Source organism: Telopea speciosissima, chromosome 8 (genome assembly GCF_018873765.1).
Source record: "Telopea speciosissima isolate NSW1024214 ecotype Mountain lineage chromosome 8, Tspe_v1, whole genome shotgun sequence".
Classification (NCBI taxonomy): Eukaryota; Viridiplantae; Streptophyta; class Magnoliopsida; order Proteales; family Proteaceae; genus Telopea; species Telopea speciosissima.
The window spans coordinates 48,177,914-48,197,014 of record NC_057923.1 but is presented as its reverse complement, the minus strand read 5'-3'; the positions used below and the strand labels follow the sequence as shown (position 1 = coordinate 48,197,014).

The 19,101-nt window shown below is 38.8% G+C and overlaps 1 protein-coding gene across 1 annotated transcript in view; it reads left to right on the top strand.

Moving 5' to 3' along the window:
• Positions 1-3,714, top strand: part of LOC122671619 (pentatricopeptide repeat-containing protein At5g04810, chloroplastic-like) — a 41,227-nt gene extending 37,513 nt beyond the window's left edge. The window contains exons 8-10 of the mRNA XM_043868951.1: positions 1,528-1,823; positions 2,658-2,787; positions 2,892-3,714. Coding sequence (XP_043724886.1) covers positions 1,528-1,823; positions 2,658-2,787; positions 2,892-3,452 — 987 coding nt within the window. The 3' untranslated portion in view covers positions 3,453-3,714. The remainder of the gene's footprint in view (positions 1-1,527; positions 1,824-2,657; positions 2,788-2,891) is intronic.
• The last annotated feature ends 15,387 nt before the right edge of the window (positions 3,715-19,101 follow it).

The window sequence follows — 19,101 nt, the reverse complement described above, 5'->3', positions numbered from 1 at the left end:
ACGTTCTCACATCATGATTGTCCAGTCATCATTGTGTGTCTTGTTTTGGGATAATAGATATCTTCTCCTCTTGATTTTTGGATTACGTCCTACCATTAAGTAGCCTATGGCTCTATTAAGGGTATGGTCCAAAACGATGAGCAGCTAAATGGCAAGTAGGCAGTCTGTAATCATATGCATGGAACTTATACTCTCGAGATCTCGCGAGATCTCGGTTTTTCCCAAGGTCGAGACGAGATGGCCTGCGAGTTAAAAAAAGTGCAATATCTTGGTCGAGTCGAGATCTCGACCAGACCTAGATTTGACCCATTTTACCTTATAAAAGTACCAGAACTCTATAGAAATCGTGAGTTCTCTGTCAAGTTCTACTGAGACTGCCATTTTGATATACAAACACAGGACAAACACTTTTTGTATTTGTATTTCATTTACGCAGGATATTATTCATAAATAAGCAAATACCCCCTGTTTGAATCCAATAAAAATAGTTAAAAATCAAATTCCAAAAGGAAAAAAAGTCAACCCCCCAGTTCAAGAGCAAAAATTGGATTTTCGGCGGTAGGTGCAATTTTCAACTTTCTAATGCTGAGGTTTTTCTCAAATCTAAAAATTCCATAAATCTTAATATGGTAAAATGTTGTTAAAAACTAAAATTGCGGTAAAATATTCATTTGTTTTAATGTCCAAAAAAATATTTTCATTCAGAGTGTTTTTGACAGCATTCGCGCACACCAAATTAAGTTTGACCGATACATAACTCTTTCAATATAAATCATATTTAAGCAGTTATTGAAGGAGTTATCTACCAGTCAAACGTAATTTCGTGTGCGCAAATGCTATCAAAATCACTCTGAATGAAAATATTTTTTTGGATATTAAAACAAATGAATATTTTACTGCACTTTTGGTTTTTAGCAATGTTTTACCATATTAAGATTTATGGAATTTTTAGATTTGAGAAAAACCCCAGCATTCAAAAGTTGAAAATTGCACCTACCGTCGAAAATCCAGTTTTTGTTCTTGAACTGGGGGGTTGACTTTTTTTACTTTTGGAATTTAATTTTTAACTATTTTTATTGGAATCAAATAGGGGGTATTTGCTTATTTATGAATAATATCTTAAGTAAATGAATAAATAAGTGTTTGTCTTGTGTCTGTCCTGGTTTCTGGTATAAGTTAGTATCTGTCCTAAGTGAAACTCCTATTTGGACTTTGTTTCTGCAAAAACTGATAGTGCCATTGTGTTTAAATGACCTAAAACAGGCTAGGTATCAAGTTTCAGACCCAAACTAGGTCTAAAACCCACCGAAACAAGCCTTCGAGTTGAAAAAAAAAAAAACAAATGCACCAACTCAACCGATCTCGCGAGATCTTGAGTAAAATCGTTTTTTCCCAGGGTTGAAACCTGGTCGAGTTCTGAGTTTTAGTTCTATGATCATATGGTGGTGAAACCAGTCACTAGCTGTTTCATTTTTCTCTCTTGTTAACTGTTTGCGTTGAATTATTTATTCTCGTACTTCTTTGTAGATGGAGAAGGCAGTTGAGGTTTTAGGAGAGATGTCATTGGCTGGCGTAACTCCCAATGAGCACACCTTTACAACCATCATGCATGGTTATGCATCTCTGGGTGATACCAGAAAAGCTTTTGAGTACTTTACTAAAATCAAAGAGGAGGGATTGGAGCTTGATGCTTTCTCATACCAAGCATTACTTAAAGCATGTTGCAAGTCTGGGAGGATGCAAAGTGCTTTAGCAGTTACAAGGGACATGAGTTCTCGAAAGATTCCACGGAACACCTTTGTTTACAACATATTAATTGATGGGTATGGATTAATTTATATGATACTTATATCTTTATGGTCTCTCTCTCTCTCGTACTTGTCTGTGGGTGTGGGTCTACGCCAATGAAACTTTGCCTGAGATAATATGTGCTGATTATCAAAGCTATTTATATAAATCCATACTGTGTGATGCTTGAAGCCATTACTCCTGTAACAAAAATTAGAATCTTTTCTGCCAAGCTAGGCATATGTTTATGTCAAGAACATCACTCATGTATGCGACCATAAGTTCTGGTGGGGGGTTTTGTTGCATATACAGTGGCCTAGGCATTGTCCTGGTACTTAACAAGCCAAACTTTGCCCTTGTGCTCCCAGCTTTATCTGTAACATTGTTTATTTTAATGTGAGTAGGTAAAAAAACATAAAATGCACCTCTTTGTTAACTACTTTGTTTTCTTTGTCCACAAGCTGCATCCTTTATTCAGTTTAGGTTTTTAAAAAATTCGCTAATTGTTATGGTGTAACTCTATTAAACAAAACATGTGTTAAGCAAATTAATGTATATATTGTTAAAGAGCATCTTAATTTGTTTCTTTGATGCGTGACAAGCAAAAAAAAAGTGATGTCTAACGCATAAAGGTGATACATACATTAAAACAAATAAAGACAAGATACGAGCATATATTGACATTTTATTGGCAGTGACCGGCCAAAATGTCAGCCTAGGCACTCGCTTAGGTAGCCAACATCTTGGCGATCGTTGCATAGCCTCCCCTAGGCTTCCTGATTGCCTGGATGTTGCCTTGATGACACTGTTTGTGACCAACCTGCTTTCAGAACCACTCATCCACTCAGATTAGTAGTTTTCTTTTGTAGATGGGCTCGAAGAGGTGATGTGTGGGAGGCTGCTGACCTCATGCAACAGATGAGGCAAGAGGGTGTTCTTCCTGATATCCATACTTATACGTCTTTCATAAATGCATGTTGCAAGGCTGGAGACATGACGGTGCGTTTATAATGCTTCACATGTGGTTATATTTGTTTTTTTTTTTTTATAGAAAAAAGAAGACATTTGCTGGTTCATTTCTGATCAGGAATACTCTATTGCAGAGAGCAACAAAGACGATAGAAGAAATGGAAGCTGTTGGTGTGAAGCCTAATGTTAAAACATATACCACATTGATCCATGGATGGGCTAGAGCATCACTCCCTGAGAAGGCTCTGAGATGCTTTGAAGAGATGAAGGTGGTTGGCTTGAAGCCAGATAAAGCTGTTTACCATTGCCTGATGACATCATTACTATCGAGGGCTACTGTTGTTGAAGAATATATTTATTCAGGCATATTGTGCATTTCTAGAGAGATGGTAGAGCTGGGGTTGACTGTTGATATGGGGACTGCAGTTCATTGGTCCAGGTGTTTACGCAAGATTGAGAGGTCGGGTGGAGATCTTACTGAAGCCTTGCAAAAGACCTTTCCTCCTGCTTGGAACTCATATGGCAACATTTTTGAGAACTCCAATCAGATGGACAGAGATAATGATTTGGACAGTCAGGATGACAATGATGATGGTGGTGATGATGCATATGATGATGATGATGAGAGTCACGGTGATGATAATTGCTTCAGGGAGAGTGATGATCTAGATGGCATAGATTCTGATTTTAATTGATGAGCTGGAAACGAGTTCTAATGCAGGGTATGGTATTGATATGGACGTCCATATGGCTGTCATAGTAAATGATGGTCCCAGCTCCAATCGTAGGTATGAAACTGATGGGCCTGAGAACTTAAAATTTTTGTTTAATGTGTCAGTTCTCCATGCTTTGTGATGTGCTCTTATTTTCTGTGTACCTTTGATTTTGCCTACAACCTGTTTTCACAGAATCTCACTAGGCAGATCATAAAAGCATAAAAAATTAGTACAATCTCACGGAAAAAGGAAAAAAATAAGATTTTTTCCTCTAATGAGGGGAATGCAAGAAATCATATTCTGGCAAGATTAAAAAGTCGGTTCTTATGATTAATAGCTGTATTTATTTTCTAATGGTAGGCAATTCAACCCAGTAGTGTGATCAGCAATCTTCTTGCTTGTGAATTTTTACACAGCAAGGTAAAATTTTTTTTTTCCCCTTTTACTGGTTAATATTTTGATGGATAGAATTAATACTGCTCTTTTAATTTTGAACTTCTCTCCTCACTTTCATCGCCAATCTCCCGTTTTTTCCTTTTATTTTTTAACCTATTTAACAACCATACATGTTCCTACACTCCTATGTTTTGGTTGGAAGGTGATTGGTGATCTATCAGGTCAGTCAAACTTTTATCTTGCAGGTGAAGTTCAAACATTATTTTTCTTATCTAACATTTGATTTGTCTCTTATCTATTTCATTCTCCTCATGAATTGCACAATATTTGGCTCATTATTACCAACTCATTTTTGCAATCAACTAGTTTCTTTTTCTTCATTCTCTTGGGGATCCTATCAATTGTTGCAACCAGCCAAGACACTCATTGACGTTTCAAGTTAAGGTTAGTCAATATGCAGTTGTTGATGGATTAGTTGATCCAAACAATCATTTAATTGAGTGTGGTTATATATTTTACTGAAGGATAATGCCATCGGAAACTACCCCTTACTGTGTAAGCTACTTGACTCCCTCTACCAGCAATCTGGAGAACCTGGAAGAACCCTAATGTTGCCCTAGAGTTGCTGTGATTTCAAATATAATGTTGGGAATGGGACCACAAGTTTTTTTTTTTTTTTTTTTGGGGGGGGGGGGTTTGTCGGTTCCTTTTTCCTTCACAAAAGGTCCCATATGTTTATTCAGTGAGGGCGTCTTGCGTAATTGTGTTAAAAAATGATATTTTGAACCCCCAATCCGTTGAGCGTATGAAGTTGAATGATCATTTAATTTAGGGCATTTCAGAAGCCTGAATTTCTTTGCTAAATAACTTGAATGTCCTCAACTTGATGCAGCTCAACCTTACCCCTACTATCTTAAGTCAGCTATACATATCTTGTGCTGGAATTCCACCCTATTTAGAGGCCTGCCAGTCTTTTAAATCATGGGTCCTTATGCCTGTTCTAACTTATCCTACTATAGTCCCTTTTGGCCTTGCCATTTTTTTCCTGGCGTCAATTTGCACCCCAACAATCTTCTGTGCTCATTGGTTTTTATTGGCCCATGATGAAAAATCTCAATAAACTTTCACTATATTCCCACGATTGTGTTAATTTCTGATTTTATCCTTGTCTTGCTGCTTATCCATATGCACCTCCGGATATCTCATTAATTCTCTTTTATGCATTTATTATCCCTTGATTGCCCAGTGTTCTTATAGCATGGTTGGTCCTATGGCTATCTTGGAAATGTCTCCCTACAATTCTGGTGGTGTTTGTCAATCACAGCACTCTCCACTTCATCCATCCCATTTTTATCCTATTTGCGTCATACTCCTCAATCTCATTACATAATAATATGTTCGTAATGCAACCTACATTAATAAACACACCCAAATTCTACTTAATTTTTATTTTGCAATAAAGAACTTGTTGCACTCCCTGAAGCCTTTCTCTTTATCTTGTCAATCAGTTTATAACAACTTTTCTTCATTCGTTTGGTTTAAATGTGCAGCTAATCCAAAAAGTAGTACTAGTCAATTCTGCTGATCAGTTTAATTTACTTCTCGAATGATGCTTTCCCTTTGGTTCCTTTGCCAATTCTGCTGTTATGTTGCCATTTGCCAGTTATGAGTTTCTTTGAGTGCAAAGTCAAGTCTTCCTTTGCCCTTTTTCTTTTCAATCGGTTAAGTGAGGTTGTCTTGATTCAGTGAAGGGTACCCTCTCATGCGGTGCTGATTCTTAACTGTTAAGCTTGGTCTCAAAAGGGAATCATGCCAATACAAGGTGAAGTGTGGTGTTAATTCCCAATTTGGTGTTGAAAAGGCAATAGCTCATGTTTGGCCCTCACATAGAACAGAATACTTGAGAGAGAGCCCAAGGTTTTTCATCTTATATGATTGAGGTCTAGTTCAATTATAAATTTTTAACCATTGATGGAGATTTGTAGCATCATTCAAGTAAATACAGATTGAGATTGTCTTTATTGATTTGATATAAAATCGCTCACCCGGTGATCGTAGACCACCCTTGCTCCAGTTAATCTTTTGCCTTTATTGATATGATGTAAAACAAACAAGCCATGTAAATACCATGTTGTATGACAATACAATAACTATCTAGTTCTTGTTCAATACTTGTATGTTGTCTCTACCTTTAATTTTGAATGTCAAGCAATAGTTTATCAACATAGCTAGTGCTGATATAGAATAGAGTTCTGGTAGTGGAAAACAAAAGTGGCTTAACCATTTCAGAAAGCATAATGGATTGGCTTTTTCCCCCTTTTTTTAGTGGACTTGTCATGAAGAAAAGGACCCCATTCAGATGGTGGAAGCCTTACTTTAGTTGAGTTTCATTAAGAAGAGAATTTATTTAAAGTAAGGTACAGATTATAAAGCTCTTGCCCTTTTCCTCCCTGATACGGAGTATCACAAGAAATTCTTTAAAAAAAAATAGTGGGGTTGGTTTACTAAAGCACCGCTTGATAACCTTACCAGAAACTGTTTTTGGTGTTTTTTTATTCTGTGAAATAGAAAAACACCTAAAAAGTGCTTGATAAACAGTGTTCCATAGAAATTGTTCTTGGATGGATAAATCAAAATTTCTGCTTCCCAGAAGACTTTTGACAGAACATGTTGGACATGTTCTGTCATTGCTCAGCACAAACTTGACAAGTTGTTCCCGATAAAACTTGACAAGGGAGTTGAAAGCACCGTGTGACCGAAGGCTCTGCAACTCTCTCTCTCTCGCAACAATCCCTCTCTCGCTCTCTCTCCCTCTCTCTCTCGCTTCCTCTCCGTAGGCTCTGCAACTCTCTCTCTCTCGCTTCCTCTCCGCAGGCTCTGCAACTCTCTCTCTCTCTCTGTCGCAGCAACCCCTCTCTCGCTCTCTCTCCCTCTCGCTCTCTCTCGCTTCCTCTCTCGCTGGCTCTGCAACTCTCTCTCTCTCTCTCTCTCGCAGCAATCGTTTCCCCTTTTTGTTTTTCTTTCTTTTTTACAAGAAGAATCAACAGAAGAAGGTGGTGCGTCAGGTACCGGCAGAGGGTGTATCTCCGGAAGTGTGGGCATGGCGTAAATATGGCCAGAAACCCATCAAAGGCTCACCTTATCCTAGGTAGAGGAATAGAGCGATCTTTTCTGGTTATCTTTTTCTTTTAACTTCAATGTTTAATCTCTTGAACTTGCTCTGTATATTAGTATTGATCTTCTCTTATTAAATCAATCTTTTCTATTTTGATTTTTGTTTCAACAATAGGGGTTACTACAGATGTAGCAGCTCAAAAGGGTGTTTAGCGAGGAAACAAGTCGAGCGGAGCCGCTCAGATCCAGGAATAATGATCATCACCTACACGAACGAGCACAATCACCTAGTCCCTACCCACCGGAACTCCCTCGCCGGCAGTACTCGCCATAAGTTCCCAACACCTCAGCGATCCACTGGTGATGAGCCCGGAACACCCACCAACAAACCTTCATGTTCTTCCCCTGGCTCTGCAACCGGTGTTCAAAGCTTAACCCTTTTCTTCTCTTTCTCTCTCTTCAGTTTATTTCTATTTGAAATCGACTTTTCATCTTTTCGATCTCTCCATCTCGTTTCCATCGGTTTTTTGAATTTCAAGGGAGAGAGAAGGAAGACAAAGGTTAGACTCCGATTTGGGTTGCTGCTGTTGCTCGTGTTAGGTCTCGCAAGAACGGTGAGTTGCAGAGAGGGATTGCTGCGAGAGAGAGAGAGTTGCCGATTTTTCCTATGATGATTTTGGCATAAGATGATTTTTTATCAAGTAGAGTTGCAGATGATTTTTCAACTTGAGAGAGAGAGTTTGGCATAAGATGATTTTTCGTATGATGATTTTTTCATTTTCTTTGCTGGTGACTCCGGTCTTCATTTTCTCACTCTCTACTCACCTCTTCTTCTTCTTTGGATGAATCTGTGAATGAGTGAATATATCAAAGTTTGATCACTTCAACTTTTGATTAGAACTGAATATTTTGTTCTCTGCCATTCGAAGTTTTAAATTTGTGATGGGAGAGTGATGATCAGTGATGGATCAAGCATTTTGATTCTCACTCATCACAGGACTTGTAGATCTCTTCCATTTTGGCATTCACTGGTGCATTTCCAGAACAAGTTTACCAAGCGGGTAAAAACGGTTTCTCAGCAAAGAAAATGAAAAAATCTGTGCTGGAAAACAAAAAACTATTTTGGTGTTTCCTAGCACAGTTCCAGAACAGAAACACCTGGTAAGGTTATCAAGCGGGCCCTAAGTTATTATGTGGTAAATTTGAAATAGGGCTACAAAGGCAGTAGATATGGGTGGAAACTTTGGAAATGGTTAAATATAGCTCTATTTTAAGATAGCAAAGTGCAACAGCTATGTCACCGATCAACTTTAACTGTGTTCATTACAGAAGAAAATTCCCTAATAAATTGTGTACAGAACATTTTGATGCAATCTCAAGGGATGGGGAGGAAAACCTTGATTTCCCTGTAAAAGTTTATAAGCCTGGATTTAATCCTATTGGATATGTTTAGTTAAGGATTGAGCTCCTCTCCAGGGAGCCCAATGCCCAACGGGAAATCCAGCCGTGGGGCTGTACTGCACACATCCCAAGGTTGACTGAGCGCGCGCCGGGATGTGTATGGCACATTCCAGCCCTTGGATGCCTCTCCTGGGCACTCCTTGGGGTCCCTGGAGAGGAGCCAGATCCGTTAGGTTAAACTGCCTGCCATTCACAGTTATATGTTTGTCAGTCTACGTGATCAGTGGCTTGTGAGTAAACCACTTGCCTGATGAGTTATTCAAAGCTCCAACCAAGTGTGGCGGACTGCACTGTTATGCAGGTAGTTTGGTTGCTGGGCTACATTCTTTTCATCTTTGATGCTGTAAACATTGTCTGCAAATGTAAAGACCGGGGAAGATTATCTGCTGGCTGTTGAACACCCCTCCCCTCAAAAGTTTCAGCTTAATTGTTATCAATCTTGTCATGTTTCTTATGTATTTAGTCTAGTTTTTCTTCTTTGTCCTGAATAGTAACTTTGGGTGATTGTGGTCATCCCATTTCTCAGTGGTTGTCTCATTGCTTGTCATTATGTTAAGATTTAACTTGCAGTACCGCCCTTCATTTTCTCCAATTAATTCTGTGAGAGTGATATCTACATCTATGCTTTGGAATTTGGTCATACACATGTCCACATGTTTAGTCACAATCCTCACACAGTGACAATCTCCTTTATCTCTCTCTCTCTCTCTCTTGGCAGTATCAATTGTAGTTTGAATGCTCACAAATCTTTACTGTTCTTTTGAATGATAGCAGATTCAGTTTATGTTTTGCACTGAAAAGCTTTGACTCCAGTATAGTTTTCAATATACCTTAACATCTAGTTTTTATTACATGGAGCCCAAAAGAAGCTTTCTGATAGGACTTGTCATGTTTACAAGGGTTAATGTGTATTTATTGCGTCAGCTCAGTTGGTATTGTTATTATTATGAGACAAGTTGTATGTAGGATAGAGCGAGGGTTTTAAATCTCCGTGGTTGAGTTAGTTGAGAAAACTTAATAAATATGTTTTGGTTGTACACATAATGAGATAAAGCTGTATTCATAGTTTTAAAACCAGTCTAGGCATCAAACCTGAAAGTGGCCTAACTCTGGTTTTGACTTGTCAAAGTGTTGAAATTGTTAAAAAAAAAAAAAAAAGGTTAAAGAATGCCACCCTGTCCAAGGCGTGGATACTGCGTCTAGCCACTGCTGGGCGTGCAATGATTGCCCAGCCTTGCCATGGTGCTTGGAATTTACACCTTGGAATTGGGGATGCTCCATTATTCCATGTCCAGTTGTGTCTAGGCACTGTGTCCATGCCTTGGACACGATCGGTTATTGTTCTTTATCCCCAAAAAACAAAAAAAAAACAAAAAACAGAAATAGAAAATTGAACAATTTGATTTTAGTTTTAGTTTTGTCATATGTTGTTCTATATACAGACTCCTGACTCAAAGTGAAAGAGTGAAGGTCCAATCTAAGGGTATGTATGGCAATCATTTTGTTTCAAAAAATTGATTCTGAGCCAGAATTGATTTTTTCTATTTCTGGATTTTTGGAGTAATTCTGTACGAACAAATACTGTATGGTAAACCTGATTCTAAAATCGATTTTGTTTTTTTCATAACACAATTTAATTTAGGGATACATTAGGCTGAAGCCAATCTTCTTGTTGAGCTCTTTACCGGCGTCGATGGCGAGTTGGAGCAATAGCTTCCATAATTGATGCGGTTTGGTGATGGACTCTCAACAATCGGGTTCATTACTCTTTTCACAAGAAGAGGAAAAGATAGGCCTATTACAATTTGTGTCGGTCGTCTCTGTTTTTGGCTTCCCCTCCTGCAAGTAACCAAGCGATCAGTCTTCAGCCATCATTCGCTCCCGCAGTCTCGCTTTGCATCACAGCCCCCATTAAAGTTGATATGAAGCGCTCAAACGAAGACGTCAGCGCTACACTCTCTACCAACATCAAGAAGCCCGTCTTTCTCACTAAAGCCGAACGCGAGCAATTAGCCCTTTAATGCCATGAGGAAGAAGTCACACAGCAGAAACGCAAAGCCGAACGGCTTTGTCTCCAACAGCAACCGGAACAGTGTAGATCCACTAAACCCTCTGACTATTCTCTTGACAATCGTTACCACCACTCGCGGGAATGTGACCGTGATCGAGACCGAGATCGTGACCGCAAGCGAGAACGAGAACAAGATTTGAAGCGGTGCAACCGTGAGAGAGAATGAGAAGAAGAGAGCAAGGCGCATGAGAGGGCTCGCTCAGAGAAGCAAGTTGGACGGGAACGTGACAAGGAGCTCGAAGCCATTAAAGAACAGTACCTCGGAACCAAAAAACCCAAAAAAAAACTTGAGAGTTGCAGAGGTCGAGTTGAGAAGATGGGCTAGGTTTTAGGATTTGTTATTTTTGATGGTAAATTCCATCAATGCCCCTGATTCACTTAAGTCCATGTTTTTTCACCGAAAAATTGGTAGAATTAATTCTAAAATGTGAGAAACACTATTTTGGTGTTTCTCAAAAGCTTGCCAAAATCTATTTTATCACCCGGTCCATTTTAAAAAATCACCAAAACGGACCGGACAACCCATACATAATCTGTTTCAATTCTGTCCCTAGAATCAGAAAAAACACCAGAATCCATTCTTTGGAAGGTTACCATACATACCCTAACTAACCCAGTTCAATAGTTGAGTGTCGTCTCTTTTTTTTTTTTAAAACTAGTTGGTATCATGTCTTTTTAACCAAGTTAACAATCAAACCTGCATCAAATGCACTTCCATTGAGATTACAAATCATTTGAGTGTGAGAAATATTGAAAATTCCAAGGCAAACTGTTTTAAATGTGCCATAAGTGTACCTATTTGATTCTTGAGTTTAATGTTTTGACACAAATCTGGGTTCAGGGGGGGGGGGGGGGGGGGGGCGCATCTGGAGAAGGTAGTGATGGCAATCCTTGATCTAACCCACCAACCTGGTTGTTTTTATTTGGATATTAGATGACACATCTTTTTGGAAGTTGTTGATTTCATATTTAGGCAAGTGCTCACCATGTAGATGCTGCCATCCCCCTTCCAAACACACCGGTGGTGGCGGCAGCAGCGACCACTGTGGGAAGAAGGGAATAGAGCGGATCTTTTAATGTTAAGCCTGACCATTTGTGTCCAGATGTGTGCCCAGTGCCTCTCCTAGGATTTACCTATTACCCATGCGAGGTGATCAAATTTAGGATAAGAAAGGTGACTGTTAGATAGACCATGAACTCAGTTAGTTTTACATACAATTAATAAGATTGTTAGACACAGCATTAACTCAGGAGTTTTACTTATAAGGATTGTTAGATATACCATCATGAACTCAGGTATTTTTTATACTTATAACCAATAAATTATCTTATTAAATGTCAACCGCTCTATACTTGATGTACAAAAGCATATCATGTGCAAATGCAAGCAAATTTAGGCAGCTTCAATCAACATCTGAGAGGAGTAAAAGCTCTGCCTCTGTTATAGAAGAGGGAACTGATGACCTATGACCATCAATCTTGCAGCACATTAATCGCTGTCAATTGTTGCAAGTGCAAGACACTAACTCTTATTAATTGAATATCAAAGCTTTTTGTTGCCTAATCTGAATGGCAAAGAGTGTAAAATTTTAAATCAATCTCCATTGTTGAGTTTCAAACTGATTTTTTGTTATTCACAATAGAGATTGATAGGGATGTAAACGGATATTCGAAACTCCAAATTCGATTTGCATCCATATTCGTTTGGGGTATTCGTATCCGTTTAAGGACATCCGAAAAAATATTCGTATAATCTAAGAAAAAAATTTATCCGATTAAAATAGATATCTAACTAATAATAAAAAATTAACTAACTAATGATCTTGAAGGTTTTTGAAGATTCAATAAGTTCTAAGGAATGAGGAATGAGAATCATGAGACTACAACAACTTAGACACTTGGATTAAGAGTGAATCATATTTGTTGAGGAAGGGAGGTTTGGGTTACACAAGCCAGGGATGTAAATGAATAGTCGAAAATCCAAATTTGATTCTCATCTGTATCCGTTTAGGGATATCTGTATTCGATCATGGAATATCTAGATCCGATTATATCCGATCTGTATCTTATCCATCTTCCATCCGTTTATATCTGTAGATTATATCGATTCTATGGTCAACTCCAATGGGGATTGATCAAACCAAACCATCATTTGGGTACATGTCGAATAACAACTTAGGGAAGGTTTTAGGCACCCTAGTCCGCCGATCTTCTTGGATGATTGGTGTTATAATATATAACATTAAAGCATAAACATGATTTACGATAAGATCACACTTATGATGGGTTGTTATAGATCAGGGTGGTGTTACATCTAGACCACATTGAAACAATTTGAATCATCTTTAATTAGTGATTGGGCCTTACCACCCTCTTTTTGGGCCAGTTGATGCTTGTTTATCTATCTATCCATGTCATCACATACTAAATGCTAGGGAGTTGTGTGAAATAACTGGTTATCTTATATTAAGTGCTGTGGATGAGCTTTAAAACCACCATTTCGGTGCTTTTGCTGATTTTGGTTTATTTTGCCTCAATGCATGAAAGAGGTTTGTTGGAGAACCATAGCCTTAAGAGATACCTTATTAGATCTGCAGTGTTCCTAATTGAAGCAGATCCAAATGACTTTGTGCTTGTGGTAGCACGCAAAAACCAATTGTGGTAAACATGGGTTGGTAATGAATAATAGCATTTTTTTTTTTTGGGGTAGCAATGCGAAGGGTGGAAAGTTAATGATGAAGATATCATCTATGATTATGAGATAAAGGTTGACGATATAAAAAACCATAGAATGTAGAAGTATATAAATAATAACAGGATTTCATGTGCTGAGCTAAGGTAATTTGTTCATCCCTTTCAGTCGTGGATGTAGGCTCTCAATGGCCAAACCATGTAAAAATCCTTTCTCCTCTTTCTTAATTAGTATTTGTGGAATCTTGACTTGATAGTTCTTAGATGGTAACTTCTTCAAAGTAGAATGCCCATCAACTGCTACTTATTAGTGTCATGGGTAGTTTCTCTTCATCAATACACATCAACTGAGCAAGGGATGTGTTGTATCAAAGTTGGTTAAGGTGATTCTATTGATATTTGGAGTGAACCAAGGATTCCCACAGCCCTAGGGGTAAGGGTGTTAATCGGTACAGTATTGGGAATTCGGTACGGTTTCCATTTGGTATAGAAGACAGAAAGAAGATACAAAACTCTAAGGATGTCAAATTGGAACCGATTTGAAATCCGAAATCAAATCCAAATCGGCTAATCAGAACCAAACCAAATAGAATTTGGTTACAATTCGGAACTAAGGAATAGAACCAAGGCAAGACTTGATTACTTTCCAAATCCATTATAGGAATTGGTGGTTAGAACCGAAACCGAACCAAATTTGGGTACCAATATATCATAAATACATTAATATAGTATAATATTAATATATTAAAGCATATTAATATACTATAATATTAATGTATTAAATATATATTTTACTAGTATTAGTATTAGATTTTATAATACTACTACATTATAGTATAATACATTATATTATATATATATATAAAAACCAAGTATAGGAATTGTAACGTTCCGAACCCGGACAAGGTGCTAGGTCCCGCCCTCATGAGCGTTGACCACTTAGGGTCACAATCATCTATAAAGCAAAACATGGTCTCATATCATACATGTAAACACTATGGAAGTGACTACAATTTAAAACATTATGAAAGTTATAAACACTGGTGGCTAAATATATATAGAGACACACACACACACACACACACACATATTATAAACGGTCATTTACATACCAAAAAGATTATATACATATATGTTCCAAGCCTTTAACATGTATACACATATTATAAATGGCCATTTACATGACCAAAAAAATTATATACATATATGTTCCAAGCCTTTAACATGTATACACCCTAAGCTATTTTATCAATTACAACATCATAAAACTCAAAAAGACCATTGGATTCTAAATAAATATCTTTCCAAAATACATTTGAAGATTCATGACATCATCAAGGCTCTCCAAATTCATAACCACTTGTTGAGTATACCTCTTCTATAGTTTCATCATCTGTAAAACATCAACTTATATGGGGTGAGCTTGCGCCTAGTGAGGTACCATAAGTATTACATACATATGAATACATAAGACAATAAACTTTACAAGCATAGATGACAAGTTAGTGAGAATAATTAGTGTTTCTTGGGAAGCAGATCCGATTGTGGAAAATGAAGGAGATTCAAGGTTTCTTGATTCCCATGGTGGGCATACATCTAAGCTGACGAGTTTTACTTCAATGGATTTGTTTTGGTAGGCAGAAATCCACTTGCAGCCTAACAATAACAAAACTCCTACTGTTGTGGGTAGGTTTTCAAACATTGTTGTGGCTGGATATCAAAACACTGATATGACTATGGTTTCAAACACTGGTGCAGCTAGGGTTTCAAATGCGGATGCGGCTACTGCAACAACATAGCGAAGGAAGGACATTGGACTGAAGAAATCCTTTGTAATTGTCATCGGAAAAGCAGTGGATGTTTTACTGGATATGGATGCTCTACTAAATCCGATCCATGCTGGTAACGTCATGGAAATTGTTATTCTGCAGTAGGCATATGAAGAGCAACTTCATAAATTTAGGCTTTCCTTAATCGGTAGAGTAAATTTAGTTTCATCTCTTTGGATGAATTGAGAAGATTAGTTAGAGTTTACTAGAATCTCGAGGAGAAGTTGGAAATCATAACCTTAGGGAAACGATTCATGGTTTTTCAGTTTCGATCGGAGGACGATATGGCAACATTTTGGTGATGTAGTCCGTTAAAGGTCACAGGACAAGTTATAAAATTTCAGAGGTGGAGACCTGACTTCAACATCAATGAAAAAAAACAAGTTTCCACAAAGCTTGTTTGGATTAGATTTACCGATTTTCCATTTTACTTGCATGAGGAAGTCTTGCTTTCAATGGCCAAAATCGTCGGACATCTGATTGCATTGGATCGTAGAACTTGGCGATTGGAGATAGGACGCTTTGCTCATGTCTTAGTGGTAGTGGAAGTGGGGGCATCAAGAATCAATGAGATTCAGGTTGAGCGAAATAACCCAGGTTTTGAATGTTAGAGTTGTTAGTATTTTGTATAAGGGTAGTTCTGTCACTGTCTTGTTATAAGACATGACTTAAGTTGTATTTTTCTTTCTTTTTTTTTTTTATTTCCATTTACTTCCCTAGGGAGGTCAGTGGAATTCCAGAAGTTACTAATGAAGTTAATGTGTGTTGAGAAATCTCTCAACACACAATCGTATTCTCTCCAAACTTTTTTCTCTTCTTCTCTCTTCTTCTTTTTCTTCACCTTTCTCTTACCCTATTTCTTGTATTTACCTATTCATAAATCTTAACTTGGTATCAGAGTAGTCCTTCACTGGTTTGAGAGTTGACTAAGGCTCGGTTGGTCTTTTTTTACCTCTTCTTGGAACCCTAGAAAAGTAGAGGGTTCCATTAGAGGCTGTATTATGTGAAATACCAACGATACAACATTCTTTGGAGTTGTTTCTTTCAATCCAACAGTAATGGAGGGAGTTTTCTTGCTCGCGAAATGGATTTGAGGCCCTAGAAGCTGGACAAAGCATTTCCGCCAACTGTAGAGTGTTCTGCTCATCTCTTCCTCAATTCTCTATCATTTGGCATGTGAACTGTAGCTTTTGGATCGCCTAGGGGTCCTCTTTCAGACCCCCAACAGCCCTGTTGGCAAAAGTCCTTGATTGAGGAGCATAGCTCGATCCTTTGCTGGCTCTCAGTTATCGGCAGAATCTATTTTTTATGCCTGTGAGTTATTTTTTGGCAAAAATAGCATAGATGACTCTTGTTGCTTGGTAGTATCACCTATTTAAGTGCAATTGACTATTATGGAGTGGAACCGAATTGCTTTGTGAGTATGGATTTCCTTTCGGTTGTTGGCTGAACTGCTATGCAACCTGTTTCTTTGAGTTGGACTGCTTACTTGGTTGTTTCCTTGTGATTGGGTAGAGGTTTTTGTTTTACTCCCCATTTGTTAGTTGTGCAAGTCACCATTCTGCTATGTTGAGCATTTGTTTGGAACCGCACCCACCATGACTGGGAATGATTCTGAGGTCACTGGACCAACTAATGTCGCTGGACAACCTACTAGCAAGCCAAGTAGTGCTTCTCCAACTATGGTTTCTTTCGATAACCCCAACACCCAAATCTCTGTTATAAAGTTGGACAATACCAACTACTTGGACTGGTCTCGTTCTGTGAAGATGTCCCTTAGAAGTAGGGGAATGTTGGGGTGTATCACGGGCTCTATTATGGAGCCTGCCACTACTGATCCAAGATATCTGAAGTAGGAGACTGAGAACTCCACAGTTATGACTTGGTTGGTTTTCTCCATGAAACCTGAGATCAGTAGGAGATTTATGGACAAGGATACTGCCAAGGATATGTGGGATAGTGTTGCCCAGAACTTTAATCGAGTTGGTGACTATGCAAAAGTGTACCAAATTCACCAAAGGTCACCAATATGAAGCAGGGTGATAGGAGCATATCTAACTACTACAACACTATTATCGGCCTGTGGTAAGAATATGATCACTACAGGTATCTTCGGCTGTCAAACTCTGAAGATGAAGCCAAAGTTTACAAGAATCAGGAAATTGAGCGGGTTTTTTCTCTACTTGGTGGTCTCAATCCAGAGTATGAGCCCATTCGTCTACAGATTTTAGGGAGGCTCCATTTTCCATCCTTGGATGAAGTTTGCAGTTACTTGCAAAGTGAAGAAATCAGGAGAACAACTATGGATACTGTACCATCTACTAAGAGATCTGCTCTTGTCTCTAGTTCCCACAAAGACTGGAAAAGTGGGGGAAAGGCCAAGGACCAACTCGTGGAAATTACCGTGAGAGATTTAAATGTGATTACTATGGAAAACTAGGACACACCAAGGACAGATGTTGGGATCTTCATGGGCAGCCCCCTGGTATGCGTGGTGGTTCTTCTGGTGCCTATGGTGGCAAGCGAGGGGGAGCTAGAGCACACTCTGCCACATCTGAGCCTGCGACATCTGTCTCCCAGCTTGGTTCTGATTCCCTTTCACAGGATGGCATTGCAGCCCTCTGTCGGCTTATGTCTCACCTTGGAGGGTCCCCTACTGGTGCTGCCTCTGGAGGGTCAGCTTCTTCTGCTTCAGCTTTACAAGTCTTGTCTGTCTCGTCCACTGCTCCCACTTGGATTATTGACTTAGGCGCCTCTGACCACATGACTGGTATGTCACAGTATTATGACTCCTATTCCATTTACTCAGGCCAGGACAAGGTAAGGGTTGCTGATGGTTCCCTTTCCTCTGTCTCTGGTAAGGGTAATGTGAGAGTTACCCCTTCTATTTCCCTTGAGTCTGTCCTTCATGTCTCTAACTTTGCTACTAACCTATTATCTGTGAGTCACCTAACCAAATCCTTAAATTGTTGTGTCACCTTCTTCCCTTCCTATTATCTTTTTCAGGATTTGGAGACAAAGAGGGTTATTAGCAGTGGGATTGAGAAAGGAGGACTATATCATCTCGAACCATGATTACGGAAGCCATTTACTGCTTCAGCTTATGTTTGTGGTCAGAGTGACCGTAGTACTTTGGAGTCTGTAATGCTTTGGCACCAACGCTTGGGTCATCCCTCTTTTGCTGTTATGAGGAGACAGTTACCTCATTTGTTTACTGTTTTTCCTTCTTCTTATGTTTTTCAATGTGAATCATGTATTTTGCTAAACATTGTCGAACATCTTATCTCTATCATGGTAATAGATCCACTGTTTTTTTTTTTATTGTTCATTCTGATGTTTGGGGACCTTTCCCTACTACTTCTATGTCTGGTTTTCGTTACTTTGTTTCATTTGTGGACGAGTATACTAGGTCTACTTGGACTGTTTTGTTGAAACAAAAGAGTGATGTTTGTGCTGCTTTTAAGGATTTTTATCAACTTATCAGTACTTAACTTGGTACTCGGATCGAAATTGTTAGGTCTGATAAGGGGGGTGAGTACATGTATGGGGGGCTCCAACAGTTCTTTACTGATAACGATATCATCCATCAACTGGCGTGTGTGGACACCCCTCAACAAAATGGGGTGGCTGAGAAAAAAAACCACCCCTTGTTGGAAATAACTAAGGGTCTCCTCTTTGGTATGCATGTGCCTAAGACTTTTGGTCTGATGCACTTCTTCTAACCACTGCCTTTCTCATTAATCGGATGCCATCTCCACTCCTTGGCTCCAAATCTCCCCTGGCTCTTCTTTCTCCTCAATCCTTAGTCTTCTCCTTGCCTCCAAAAGTCTTTGGTTGTGTTTGTTATCTTCATGTCAACAAATTAATCCGCACCAAGCTTGATCCCAAAGCTCTTAAGTGCATCTTCTTGGGCTACTCTGATTCAGCCAAAGGCTATAAGTGCTACCATCCCCCTTCCCGAAGGCGACTTCTCACCAAAGGTGTCACCTTCTTTGAGTTTATTCCTTACTTTTCTTCCATTCAACATCCTGTTCAGGGGGAGAATGCTAGCAATGAACATGATGCT